This window comes from Alligator sinensis, unplaced genomic scaffold (genome assembly GCF_000455745.1).
Source record: "Alligator sinensis unplaced genomic scaffold, ASM45574v1 scaffold907_1, whole genome shotgun sequence".
Taxonomy (NCBI): Eukaryota; Metazoa; Chordata; order Crocodylia; family Alligatoridae; genus Alligator; species Alligator sinensis.
Window position 1 is genome coordinate 3,039,514 of NW_005841925.1, and position 14,637 is coordinate 3,054,150.

Here is a 14,637-nt window from a genome sequence, read left to right on the forward strand (position 1 = left end):
TGAAGTTACATGCTATACTTAGATCATACTAAGGGCCCTCCACACATTAAAGTTCATTAACTTGTGCTAAGTGCCCTCTGAGAATTTCAAAACTTGTGCCACTTAATGTGAGGGCCACGCTACCTAGCTCTTGTTAACGTAACTTCAGTCTGCTCCGCAGAGATAAAACAAGCAATTTGTAGTCCTCCAACATCCCAGTATGCACTGCTTTTCCCAGCCCCCTGCCCAGAACAGGGACAGTGCCCAGGTATTCTGGCTCCTAGCCACATCTCTTCTCACCAGCCCTCCAGTGGCAAGTCAGAGCTGTGCAGGCACGAAACCGTATTAACTTTAACATGTGACTGCTCACAGCCCATTCTAACTTTTAACATTGCTTAGCACTCCACAGCTTTAGTATGGTCCAAGTGTAATATGTAACTTCACCCTCATGACACAATCCTGTGTCTTAATAACATGGATTAAAAGGAGGCTCTGGTTATACTCTGATGTGATGCCTATAGCAGGAGCACCCAGCTGTAGCAGGCCCATCTGTTTGGATGGGAGGGGTTGGTTTGGACCAGTAGCATTGCAACATGCTCAACTTTCCTGGCCTCTGGTCATGTGCACAGGCATAGCTCAGATTTTTCTCCCCCACCCCTCCCAGGCAGGCTGGAATCAGTGTTTCATCCCCAGGGAACAGCAATTTCTTCCTGTTGCCTGCTGCTTATTTGGCAGATGCTTTCTGATGCTTTGGTGGTGACTTGAAAAGATCCCTTATCTTCAGACTTCACTAGCACTTGATGGCTGCAGCGTAGGTGTGACCTAGGAGTCTCTATGGTTGTGGTGTCCTGTCCTGTCCAGGCCTGAACCTTAGTGCTAGAACTGGAGCAATGGAAAACATAAAAGATTTTTAATTTCCTAGTACAGGCAAGGCCCTGTTCCCCTCTGAGGAATCATCCATATCTATGGACTTGGAATGAAGCCGGGGTGGTGAGCCAAGGGTAGGAAGGAAAGGGCAACCCATGGCAGGCTGGAAGTGAATTGGCTTAGCATGGTGGAGGAAAATTGCAAGTTGCTATGCTATAACCAGTGACGGTGGTCTCCTTCCCTGAGGGACAGCAAGGTTCCTGCTTGCTAGTATGGTGGAAGAGACCTAGCACCTGATGACTGGACATGCTGCCAGCATCTGTGTGCTTCTAATGTTGGGTGGAGCTGGGGTTGAGGCCAGAGAGGGGGTAAGGTGAGGTGTCTGTTGCCTGACATTACAATAGTGTGATTAAAACATTGCCGTCTGTAGTTTCCCTTTCCCTCAAGACGCACTTCTCCCTGAGCCCCTGGTGACTGTTCTTTGTTCTCTTCCCAGGTCAGACAGGGCGGTATGTCCTCGTCCAGAAGCTGAGGGAGAAGGAGAGGCAGCTCCTCCCCCACGAGTGCCCGGTGGAGTCACTAGCCAAGTGTGGCCAGTATGCCAATGACGTGCAGTTCGTCCTACGGCGGACAGGCCCCAGCCTCACTGAACGGCCGTCCTCAGACAATGCCACCCAGGCTCCTGAGAGGACGTTCATCCGGGCCAGCCTGCCCATCAAACCCAGGCCAGTGAGCACAGAAGTGCCCAGGTCCAGGGAGCCTAAAAAGTCCATGACCTTTAACTTGGGCCCTATGGGCCCCAGCGATCTGTTTGCCAAGAGCAAGCTGAGGCAGCACAAGAGGGACAGTGCTGATGTGAAGGACGGTGCCAACGGGGGCCAGCCCTCCAAGGACGAGCTGTTTAAGACAGTGCTGCGTCAGCAGGAGCAGCTTTACTCCTTAGAGGTACATGGGGATTCCTTGGAAATGGACCTTAGGTACTGGGAGCGCAGCAGGAGCACCAGCCAGGAGGACGAGATCCTCTACCTGGAACAGCTGGTCAGGCGGAATGAGATGGAGCTGGGCGAGGAGGAGTTTTGGCAGAGCGAGCTGCGCCTGGAGAAGGAGTGCGAGAGGGAGCGGCAGGAGAAGGTGAGGAGCCTGCAGGCCACCCTGGAGGAATACACGCAGAAGATCCATGAGCTGACTGCCAAAACAGAGGCCCTGGAAAAGGAGATCCAGTGGGAGATAGCTGAGCGGGCCAAGAGAGTGAAGGAAGCACCTGCCCAGGGGCCTATGGATCTAGATGATGTGGCGGCCAAAATGAAAAGGGACCTGGAAGCCAAGGTCAAGCAGAGTGCCCAACTGGAGAGCAGCCTGACAAATGTGGAGAAGGCCTTGGAAGAGGCTGAAAGGAACCTTCAGGTATGGCCTTGGTAATGTGTGTGTGCTGGTGAACACCCAAGGAAAGCAGTCTCATTCAGCTGCTCCCCTGGGCTTCCTACCCAGCCTTTAAAATGGGGTCAGCTGCCTGTGGCCAGAGTGGGACAGACTGGATTCAGGTCCTGATTCAGCACTTCCATCCCTGTGGAATAAAGCACTTTGGTCTGTGCTTATAAAAACTGCTGAATCAGGGCCTTTGACACCAGGGTCCTCCTTTCCCACTGTAGTCTGCACTCTTCTTTCATCAGCATCACTGTTGCCTGTAGGAGCATTATCAGTAATGTGAGGGATCAGCTGTTAGAGATGGCACCACTAAGTCCTTAAAGTTAAATGATGCTTGGCTAGATGCACTCCCCGTGGTTTCCCAACATGGGTGCTGTAACAGCTGGTCCGTATCTTGCATGATGCTGACCCATTTGACCCCAGTCCAGCTGAATGCTGAAACCAGGGCTCAGCTGGAGCTCCAGGAGAAATCCCCTTCTCAGTTCAGTGGGATTACATCTCTACCCCAGCACTGGGCCAGGACCTGGCAGGTTTGAGTCCCAAGTGGGTTAGAAGCTGATGCAGGTGGTATAAAATTGTGGTGGGGGCATAATTCTTGCAAAATATTGCATTTGCTGATGTGACTTGAACCCAAGACCATGTGTGGCCTTATGGATCAGTATTGGCTGCCTGGTGCTAAATTGTGCTGGCCTGGCATGAAACCCTAGGCCTGGGGAGTAGCATCCATGCCACACACATGCTGTGGTGAGTGGTGCCGTCTGACCATGTGTCACCACGCTGAGAGGAGCATGCGTTCCTCCATGCTATCTGGGATGTCCTGCAGGAAACATTCAGTCAGCAAGTCCCCGTGTGCTGCAGCAGCCTGGTGAATGGCAAAGGCAGGGTCATAGGCAAGGCCTGAGGGAAACAGATTCTCTAAACCTGAGGGTGTTATGAGGTTTAAGGGCAAAATTGTCTTTCCTCTTTAGTTGGTGATGTCCTCTCCAAGTGAGGGAGGGAAACTCCCTTGCATGCAGCAAGGGAGAGAAACACAGTACACATGCAGTACTTACTAACAGCAGTTGGAGTGGTAAGCTCTAGAGCAGGTTATTAATTTATGATGGGATCTCTTTGCAGGAAATCAGTGTCTGGGAAAGAGGATACCCAGAAAGACAGATCACTAAATGCATTTGTTCCTTTAAAAAAAAAATTCCTCTTCTCTTTCCTCATGGAAAACAAATAGGGAGGTAGTGGGTCTAGGGCCTGTGTGAATGGCTTTTTGCAGGGTTTGGGTAGAGCCAGTTAGTGCTTGCTCTGGCTGCCTCTCAAAATTTGAATGCTTGAGAGGGAGTGTACTGAGCAGAGCAGGTCTCAGTGTTGTTAGCAGTGAGGGGAAAAAGAAATGGACCTTGAAAAGGCAGCACAGATCAGAAGATGCCTGGGGATGTTTCCTGTAGAAGCCAAACATGCTGCCTTAGCTCCACCAGGACCAGACATAGGCATGGGTGAGCCGGGCGGCCACCCAGGGCCCAGACAGAAAGGGGGCCTGAAAATGGTAATTATTACTGTTATCATTATCTCTGGTGAACAGGGGGGCCTGACACTAAAAGTTCTCCCAGGGCTGCCAGGAGTCTAGGTACAGTGCTGAACTCCACTGACAGCCCCACCAATGGCCCTGCCTCCCTGCAGCATGCCCTCAGTGGAGCCAAAGTTTCTGCTCTTCTGGCTGACAATGGGAAGAAGTGAGGGGACAGGAATCGGTCTTCCCTGTGCGTTCTCTGATGTGACACGGAGCTCTGCATTTCACTCACTGCAAGGAGCGGGACTAACGAGGAGCCATGTGCGCTTACTAGCAGAAGCTACCTCTGCAACAACTTTGCAAGCCTCTTGCTCATGTTTGTCCCCTGAAAGCTGTTAGCTGTAATGTAGTGATAGCTAGAGGCACTGACTCGGATAAGGAGAAAACCCTGCTCCCCCAACCTCAAAGTGCTGTGCACTGTACAGTAACAGTCCCTGCCCTTAAGAGCTTGCAGCCTAAAGAAAAAAGGATAAAAAGGGAAGAACAGAAGTATAGAGAAGTCGTGTAGTGGTGTCAGTGATAGAGCCCAGGACTCCCAAGTCCCCACCCCGTGTCCTGTCTGCTGAGCTCTGCTGTCCATTTGCAACTGAGACATTAGCTAACCTTTCTTTCTTTAAATGGCCTGTCCTACAAGGAGCCGTAGCTTCAGTACAGCTAGCGCCCTCCTGCCCACAAGCCTGGGAGCAACTACCTCAACCACACATCTGCCTGTGAAGGCTCAGTTGGGAGGAGGCAGGCTGGAGCTCTCTGCCTATTTTCTGTGAAGAAAGGCTGCATTGTATTAGCTGACTGTCAGTCCCTGACCCTGTGGATGCTCATCTTTTAGACAAAGCAGCAACGTCTCTGGTTTGCCGGCCAGCCAAGGGCACAGGGAGATACAGGTTGGGGTCTGAGTTAATAGGTAGGATGAGTGGCGACAGCTTTGAGAGTTTTAGGGGAAGTTGGTTTTGGGGGAATCCTTATGCGACACTGAAGGAGAACCCCACCCTTGTCTCCATTAAAGGCAGGTAGTTACAGCATGGGTCCCAGTGGATAGATGTGGTAGGTGTAACTCTCTCCTCCCTGACCTTCAGTATTAAATTCCCCTTGGTGTTAGGGTAATGCTGGGACAGGCTCTGAGCTCATGAGGACAGCGCCCTGTAGCCTGGACTGTAGGAGAGCCACGTTAGCATGGCCTGCATCCAGCCTAAATATAGAGGTGCGCTGATACATCAGTCTGATATCGGATCGGCACCAATATAAAGAAAATAGTCTACATTGGAATTTGGCCTGAAGTGGCTGATTAATTTGGCTGATAAACAACCTGTACATGTGTGCAGCCACAGCACAGCACATAAGTGGTGACCAGCAGCATGGACAGCTGCCTGCAGCTGGTCAGTCTGGTGAGGTGAAAAGGGAGGGGCGTGGGGGGGGGCACAGATCAAGGCTCCCTCCCACAGTGAGGACAGTGTGGAGCTGGGGCAGGTGCTGCCCAGCCAGGGGGAAGGGTGTGGGACGGAGCCTCCGCTCGTCTGGAGGGCACGGGAAGGGAGTTGGGAGGCGGCTCCCCGTGCAGCTCGTTCAGTGGCTTATCTAAGGGCTCTCGCTGTTGCTCCCTTCACTTGTCCACGAGGGCATGGGAGAGGGCGGGGGGTGTACCCCCCAGATCTGCATGGGGCAGGCGCTGGTGGCGCTGGGAGGGGGGCTATGGGACAGCTATGGTGCTTTTTTTTGGGGGTGGCTGCAGCCCTCCCCCTCCCAGTGCTGCAGCCTGCCCTGCCTGCGTCCTGCGCAGATCCAGGGCACACGGACCCCCCTGTGCCTTCCCAGGCTGTGTGCAGCAGTGAGAGCCATCCCCCCCACCATGAACTGTGGCTCTGTCCTACACACTACCCTGCCCCAGCCCCACTCTCTCCCTCACTGCAGGGGCCTTGATCTGTTCCCCCCACGCCCCTTCCCTCCTCCCTCTTCTTCCACCACACCAGACTTACCATCCGCATGCAGCTGTATCAGAAATTGGATCATATTGCCCTATATGCTTTCTTAAAAATCAGCTACCGGTATTGGCCTCAAAAATCTGTCGTTGCATCCCTACCTAAACAGCCTTCCTGAGAAGTGGGAGCAATTAGCCTGGGTGCAATACAGCACTGACTCATCTATACAGCAGTATTAGTTACTCCTTGCTAGAGCAGGTAGCCTTTCCAGCTGTAGGAGTGTGATGTTGATTCATGGGGAGCTCCAAGCAGTGATTTATAGTTGGGGGTCTGCTTGTCTTGAATCAAGAGCTCCAAACACACAACCCAAGCGGTTCCCCTCCTCCATCTCATGGACACTGCTGCCCTCTTGTGGGCAAATGGTGAAAGCAAGAGAGTTGTTAAAGGATCCACTCAATCCTGTTGCCCTTCAGGCAGGTAAATAGCATACGTATTGTTCAAGTTGGCTACCTAAGTGGCATTTCAGGGTATTTCATGCCACTTGGGCAAGTTTGGGATCCAGTTTCCCCCATCTGTGTACTTAGAAGGGATCCACCCCAACCCTTTGCTGCAATCCTGCTCTTGCCTGGGAAGGCACAAAAATCCTAGAAAGGTTTGTTGCAGATAGGGGTGCACTGATAAAAATTTGGGGGGCTGATACCAATAGCCAATATTTAAGGAGGCACATCGGCTGATATTGGATTGACATCTGATACAGTTGCGTCCAGGTGGTAAGTTGGGTGTGGCAGAAGGGGAGTGGGAAGGGAAAGTGTGTGCCTGGGGCAGATCAACACCCCCCATAGTGAGGGAGGTGGCAGGGGCAGGCGCTGCCCAGGGGGGTGGGAGGGTGATGTAAGATGGAGCCGTGGCTCATGGGGTAGGGGCGGCTCCCTGTGCTTGCACCCTATGGGGAGGCGGGGGGGACGTGTGTCCCCACAATCTGCACAGTGCAGACAGCAGCTCTGGGGTAGAGCTGAAGCTGGCACTGTGCAGCAGTTTTCTTGCCGGGGCTGGGCTTGGAGTGGGCTTCAGTGGCACTGGGAGGAGGCTGCAGCCACTCCAAATTTCGCCACAGCTCTGCTACCAGCCCCACACTGCTGCCCGCGTAGCCCTGGCTTTTCCCGGCACCTGGGTGGAAGCGGGGCATTCAGCCAGGGCTGTGCCGGGTGGTGGTGTGGGGCTGGGAGCGGAGCTGTGGCGAAATTTGGGATGGCTGCAGCCTCCTCCTAGTGCCGCTGGAGCCTACTCTGAGCCCATCCCCACCAAGAAAAGCCCGCGCAGCGCCAGCTCTGGCTCCACCCCACAGCTGCAGCCCACCCTGCGCTGCGCAGATCCAGGAGCACACCCCCCCTGCCGCCCTCCCGGGGTGCAAGCATCAGCAGAAGCCGCCTCCACCCCACAAGCTGTGCCTTTGTCCCACGACCCCCCACCTCCCACCCTCTCCATGCTGCTGGCTCTGCTCTGCTGTGCTGCGGCTGCGCACAGCATAGGCATTTAGCGGCCAAAATATCAGCCCTATATCTGATATAGACAATTTTCTTCATATTGGTGCCTGCATTCCCTCCTGCCCCTGTCCCCTCCCTCACTGCGGGGAGCATTGATCTTCCCCCCTCCCCCCCCCCCCCCCCCCCCTGCACCTCTAGTTGCAGAAAACACATGATAGGGGGACAAGAGAACCTTTGCACCTTCCAGCCTGGTGGTTAAGGGATGTGGCCAAGGAGTAGAAGGCATGGACTCTAGGCTCCACTCAACCAGAGCGTTGAACCTGCACCTCCTGTTACTGCCACAAATTGGCTCCACACCTTCCATGAGCACCACTTCAGTACCCTTCCTCTGCCCAAACAGCTTCTCTTCTTTCTGCTCCCTGCCCTGTGCGCCCTGCTGGATCTGCTGCTTTGCTTTGTGCCCTGTCCTGTATTCCCTGCCTGATCTACTGCTCTGTTTTCTGCTCCTTGCCCTGTCTGCCACTGTGCTGCTTGTCTCTTTCCGTGTCTGCCATGTGCCACATGCAGAAGCTGCCCTTGCCACTTAAGACACACATGCCACAAATTTGGCAACCCAAGATTAGGTATAGTGCAGAACACCCTCCACACCTGCTCTTGAAGCTGGTCAGCCAAGAGCAAAAGATACACAAGTGCAGAAGAAGAGCAACCTAGTAGGAGCCTTGCTCCCTGGCTCAGGGAGGTGGGTGTTGCTCTGAAATGGAGGGGACCTGGGCTCTGGGCCCCAGTAGAGTCTATCCATTTTTAGCCAATGACTACTGAATGCAAAATAGAGAAGCAGCATGAGGGTCAGGAGCAGAGGCAGGCACCAGAACCAACAACGCCCCCTGCTTCCCAGGGCTGTGTCCAACTCGCAAAGCAATCTTTTTCCTGCCCTAACCACAAAGCTATGGGGCTGAATGGTGGGAAGAGTCCTTTTCTTCCTGCTCTCTCTTTTTTTCCCTGTAACCTACCTGAAGTTGCATGCCCTCGTGAGGGGAGCAGGACCTAAAATCCACATTAAAGTAGCCCAAAATTCCATGTAAGCAGCTAAAGCTGGCTACGTAAGTGCTACTTAACCATCTAAAGGCGGAACAGGATTTAGGCCTAAGTCCTTATGCTCCGATGGGGATATTGTCTTGACATCCCAGACATGTAAACACTGACCTTGAAAGACACTGTCAATTGCACGCAAATCGTGATCCCTTGTGTCAACCCAGAAGATGGAGGCTTAAAGTAGGTCTGAGATTGGATGTTTCTGTAACTTGGCCCAGGCAGCAGGATGGGCTGATTAGAGACAGTTTTCTGTTTGCTTCTCTCCCCTTTGGCTTATTGTAGGGAGAGACGACTGAATCACTCACCTCCTCCCAGCAGCAGGCAGGCAAACAGTGCGGCTGATTGGGGCTGTCAGCCTGTTTCCCTGAAGTGGTGTGCGGACAGAGGGCAGTTCTAAGCTAAGGCTGCAGATGGAGTCAGTGGACTTGAACACACCAGCCATGTCCTGAGATGGCCTGCCTTTCATTCAGATGCCTCTCTCAGCTGCATGCACGCTGCGGCTTACGTGCTGTGCCAGCTGCAGCTCTGTGCTGGACGTGCCTGTAGCCTGGTTTTTCCCTTTTCCTGTCTCTGCAGATCAAGTGTGCTCACTGGAGCCATGCAATAGACCTGTGCCCCAGCTGGTGCCTGGCATAGCTTATAACCAAAGTGTTTCACACCCTCATATGGACAGGGCCACAACTGGATCCTTGGAGCCTGTTTCCTTTTCCCCTCTTGTCCCTTCCAGCCCTCTGGTCCAGTTCTACTCAGCTGGCTCTAGCTTAGGTGTAATATGTATGCTATAATGAAGTGAGGCCTCTCAAGAACCCCATGCCTTGATATGTTTTAGTCTCAGTCAAGATGAGTCAGTGGTTGGAAGCAGAGCTCAAAATAGGCTACTCTATCCCATGAATGCAAAGGGATCTTGTGGGGAAGTGTGCTTCCTATTGGATTCAGTGCAATCCAAAAAGCAAAGGGGGAGGAGGTCTTAAAGACCATAGGACATTGTGGCAGGAAGTAACATGAAAGCTTACAGGAAGGAGGCAGCTGTAATAAGAAATCTGGTAGGTGGGGGGAGGCCAGAATGTCCACTTCTGTCATTCTGTGGGGTCTTGGAAACTCTCATGGCCCGGATGAGTCGCCACTGAGAAATAGTGGTTTGGTATGCAGGATCTGGAGACTTTCCCTGGCTCTGCATGTGAGTGCTTTATGTCCCTGCCTGGGTTTCAGTTTTAGGGCAAGAGTGGACAGCAGGTGAGGTTGCTGGGGTGCCCTTCTTAGAAGTACCCTACAAAGTGCTGCATTGAACTCTTCTGCATTGTGGTGGGACCTGGAGCTTCAACCAAGTCAAACATCTGCAGCATTGTGTCCAAGCTGCCCAGTGGAGGGTGTTTGTCTGAAGGACACAGACTTGGCTCCCAGGCAGTGCAGGCTGGTGTTTGCTATGGACAGTAGTGGAGTTATTTGCCACTTTCTGGTAGTCTTGTATTGGGGATTCAGAGGAAGAGGTCGCAGGGTAGAATGAGCCAGAGGGAGGGGTGAGGAGTGGTGCTGGCGGCTTGGACATTTGAGATCCCCTGGAGTGCTATGCTTTCTGCTTGGCAGAAGAGGCACAGCTGTAGAGCTTACCCTGTCCCCCCCTGTGTTTTTGCAGGCCCAGAACCAAGAACTGGAGGACTTAAATAAGGAGCTGAGGCAATGTAATTTGCAGCAGTTTATTCAGCAGACGGGAGCCACGGTGACTGTTCTGCAGTCCAGGTCTGAGGATGAACCCCAGCTGGAACAAACTAACCACGAACTGCCAGCCCACCAGAGAAACGGAGGTCAGGACGCAGTTTGGAGACTTCATTATTTAACAAGAGGGGGGCTTGCTCTAAGATCTGCTGCTACGCTGGGCCGAAATCCTGCTTTTTTAAAACCCTCCTCCCTCCACTTTAGCTATTGTCTGCCTTCCCAGGACTTCCCTACAAAGTTATCTGTAGCTATGTCATCACCTGCCAGCCACTTCCTATCTGATTCCTTCAATGCTGGCTGTAACTAAGGCACTGAAGCTGGATGGATGCGAGCAAAGTAATTCTGTAGTCATACATACCGAAGAGGGTAACCAGGGCTCATGTTTTCAGGGTCAACACATCAACCACAGGGCTCAGGAATAGATTTCTACTCCTCACCTCCCGGTAGCCAGGTGCAAATCTGCCTTGTGGTCACATTCGCTTACTTATGTTAAAACACTGGGGCCTAGAGTTTGGCTTGCTACCAGGGTACAAAGCCTTTGTACTCCTCTCCTGGAGGGCAGGATGGTTTTTACAGAGCTAATCAGCTGGATTATATCAAACCTCTGTACATTTAAAGCCAGACCTTGACATCCGCATTTAAACACCAGGCTGCTTCTGCTTTAAAAGGTGCTTCTCCCATTGGGCTCAGTGAGGATTGGGCTTGGCCTTCCTGGCTGTTGGGTTACATCTGCTGAGGTGCCAAAATCCATATTTAGGAACCTGAATGTAGGCCCCAGGGTTGAAAAGGTGTCTAGAAGAGGCCTGAGTTGGCAGCTGCAGGCGACTGGATCATGGCCAAGCCTTGCCACTACATTTGCCTTTGAACATGTTACAGAAGCCCAGTTGTGGCTTGTCGTCAGAGAAACTAAAGATGGTTGTGCCCTCCTGGTCCCTCTTATCAGTTCCTTGGGAAGGGGTAATTGCTGAGGTGATCACCTGGGGCTTCTCTCATACTCTGTGACTGAGAGGCATGTCGTGTATTCATTCCTCCTTCCCTTTGGTCCCTCTGAGAGAGCTGAAGAGAGTATCCAGAAAGACTGGCCATTACTAGTTCTCCTTTGGGTCAGGAGCCTATCTACCTGCATTGGACCTTAGCACCTCAGCTTCCACATGGGCAAGTGCATCTCTGGATGTCAGTAAGTGTATTAATCTGGGCAGAGAAACAACTGGTTGAAAAACCAAGTCACCTTTGGTGACAAACTGTGCTAGTCACCATAGCTAGACAGACTGCAGCATTTCTTCCCCTTTACCACTACCAGCTAGACAAACTGCTAACTGGAAGTGCAGAAGGAAAAGAAATGCAGCACAGCGTCAGTGTTAAACTCACCCTATGCCCTGAACCAGATCCAGCCCATGTGGCTTCTTGTGGGCTGGATCTTGGACCTGAAAGCAGTTGAGCAAGTGGTGGCATTACAGGTGGTGGCAGCAGCCCTGGGGCCTTCATTTGCCACCTGCTGCTGACAGCTGTACCCAGTGGGGACCAGTAACCCCAGATTCTGTGGCAGTCCCCTCCCCTGAATTTCCCAGCCCACCAGGAGCCCCACAGACTGGAGGGAACAGCTCTGTGGGCTGGATCTAGCCCATAGGCTTTGTGTCTGACACCCCTGCCATACAGCAACACTTAATTGGGAATCAGTTGAAATGGCAGCTTTGTAAATATGATTCAAATATCCCTCTGATCTGCACAGCTTCTCTGATGCCCTCACAGTGGTGTCTGTCTACACTGCTTGGGAATCTGGGCCCTGTAGGTTTTAAACATGTGCCACCAGTCCTACAACCAGACTGGTGTCTCTTAGATGTGGGTTGTGCTGTACCTTGTTTTAGGATCAGTGCGCTCTGCCTCTTTTTACTGGAAACCTGGTGTTACAAGGCAGTGATGGGGCCCTTCATTAAGGCAAATGCCGGTTTTGAAGTGGGAGAGAAGCTTCTTTCCTTGAGTCATCTGGTCTTGGGGGTGGATATCTTCTCCTCTCCCCTGCCCCTCCTAAAAACAACCCTAGGAAAGAAGAGCATGCTTGAGAGAGCTTTTGATTCTAATGCCAAGTGCAGAGGCCTGAACTCAAGGGGATGAAGAGCACTTTGGTGGGCGTGAAGAAAGCTGGAGCACTCCCAGAGTGTGTTGTGTGTGGTTGGTAAAGCAAAGAGAAGCACAGGCAGGTGGGGGCCAGGCTGCTGTTCAAAACAGGCAAAGCTCTTTGTATAGCTGTCAGATCTGAGAGCAAGTGGTGCGTGGATATCTACATAACTTCCAACATCACTCGCCAGATCTTGGCCAAGGAACACTGCCACTGACAGATCGTGGGGGTGTCTGGAGCTCCATGTGCTGATTATTCAAATCTGCTCTGTGGGGCAGCTGGAAAACCTGTGCTGACTGCACCCTAAGGGAGAAAACTCCAGACCTACGAGGAACTTTGTCTTGGGTAGAATGGCTGAGATTGCCTAACACCAAAGGCTGTGTAAGGGAACAGAAAAGAGTGGGGTAGGGATTATTCCCTGGGATCTGAGCTGACTTGGGTGCAGATGGGGTGGTTGGGGAGGGAGCAGAGGAAGGACAAGTGATGCATGCGTAACAAAGGAGTTGGCCATTCATTCCTCCAATATCAGTTTCCTGTATTAGGAGCTTGGACTTCAAGGCAGCTCTGAGCTAGCTATGTGACGTTTTTGAGTGGGTTAGAGAAGTGACCATCAAGCTCTCCTAAGACAGGGGTCCAAGTAGCTCTTCCTCCACAGAAACCTAAGGGTATGGCTTCACTGCTGTGAACTCAGGGTAGTGTACATGTACCCATGGCAGAGGTCCCCAAGTGAACAAGACAGAAGTCAAGGGGGGAGCAATAGCAGCATGAAGCTTGCTTGGCACAGATTGCAAAGCCTGTTTGAAATGCTGGTATGTGTCTGGGCACTTGGCCAGTGCTGAACTGTGTGTGGCCCTGGCTACCCTGCTAGTGCTCATGCTCAAAGCTCTTTTGGGGACACCCCCATGAGCATCCATGTGACTGCACCTTAGGGGTGGGGGGAGCACCTTCTCTTACCCTCTTACGATTGGGAAGAATTTGTGTCTCCAGACCTGGCCCATGCGTCCCTTTTGCTGTAGCCTCCCGGCAGACGGGGCTGGCAGGCTCAGAGAAGGCTTGCAGACCCGGCTCCCGCGTGACAACTCATGTGCGAAACATTTCTCGTCCCTAGGCCTTCTCCATCCCAGCACAGACTCGCCTCCCCGGCCAACTGCCAAGCAATTCCTCGGCAATCCACGGAACCTGCAGAACCCGCTGGTGTCCAGCCTGAACCCCGAGGGTGTGTATGTCTGAACTGGCCTCAGCCCCTTGCGATCCTAATGCCCAGTCTTGCCAAGAGCCCCTGCAAAAGGGCGTCTCTTTGCAGTAGGGGCAGCTTTATCACCTGCGTGGAAGAGGCCACGTTACGACTCTCAGACCTCTGCGTTTGGGGGCTTTTTTTATTCCTCTCTCGCTCACTCGCTTGCTCTCTCTCCTTCTGCTGATATGGGACTGCAGTGAGTAGGCTGCTGTAGAACAACCGAGGCTGGGAGGTCCTGCCGTGCCTACCATACGTCATAGTGTGCTCAGGCCCATAAATAATTGTTAACAAGCAGCAGCCAGGGCAGGGGAAGGATGGGAATGGGATGCTGGGAGCTGTTTTTCACTATGGCAGGCCAGGGCTGTGGCGTTGTGCAGTATGATGATGCCTTAAAAGCGTCATGTTGCGTTGCCTGATGTCTGGGCTATTAATAGATGCTGTCAGGAAGAGTGATGCTTATAAGCTGTAGCATCCCCTGGTTTCTGTGGTGCTGCTGGGGAGAAGCTAATTGCTGTGGGAGCCTATTCCTTTACTCTCAGTGGAAGGGCCATCTCTGTTGTTGCAAGCCTGTTGAAATCTCACTTTGCCAGGATGTGGGCAGAGCACAGCAAGCCTCTTGATTAGCAAGGGTGGACATTGTTCTGCCCGGGCAATCATGCCTGCCAGGCTCTTGGACTGCTATAACGCGTTACACTGCGTGAAGGGCTCTTGAATCTCCTTGCCCCTGGGAGTAAGTGTATGAGATGTCCTGCTGATGTTGGTGGAACAGCACCACTGGCAATCCCAACAAAGCGTGGGTAGAGGTCTTGCAGGGAGGGTATCTCTCTTGGTTTGAATGGTTTTCTGCCAGCAACAGGGTCATGGCTGTGCAGAATCACTTGGCTTAGCATTTCTCCCCCTTGGAGGAATGAGCCTCCCAGCATTTTCAACCTGCCCGCAGCCTTCTCCAGCTTGTCAGGATCAAGCCTTAAACTAAGCTGAAGTCCTCTACGAACCTGCCTTGGAAGCCACACGTAGAGGAGGCAAAGGGCCACAAATTTCTTGGCCTGTTTGAAACTGCGCTTTCTTATTCAAGGCCAATGCCACCAAGGAAGTCATGCTCCTGCCTGCCTACTGCTTCAGCCTGCAAGTCCTGACCCTCTACAGATATGACCAAGGGACAGGTTGCAAGGGTAAGAGGGTCAGGAGCTCTGGAGAAGGCCGAGAATATTCAGTTACAACCACGATTGCACCTCTCTTGGGCAGTTCCCCAT

At 52.6% G+C, this 14,637-nt stretch overlaps 1 protein-coding gene across 9 annotated transcripts in view; it reads left to right on the top strand.

Annotated features, from left to right (window-relative positions):
* RASSF7 (Ras association domain family member 7) overlaps positions 1-14,637 on the top strand; it is an 84,306-nt gene that overhangs the window by 64,840 nt on the left and 4,829 nt on the right. For 7 of the 9 annotated variants that reach the window (XM_014517758.2, XM_025198558.1, XM_025198561.1 and 4 more), the window contains 2 exons: positions 1,343-2,250; positions 9,952-13,390. In XM_014517758.2, the coding sequence (XP_014373244.1) occupies positions 1,343-2,250; positions 9,952-10,338 (1,295 nt within the window). In that variant the 3' untranslated portion in view covers positions 10,339-13,390. Of the gene's footprint in view, positions 1-1,342; positions 2,251-8,600; positions 13,391-14,637 lie in introns of those variants that run through there. The other 2 variants (XM_025198564.1, XM_025198565.1) reach the window with 2 other exon arrangements.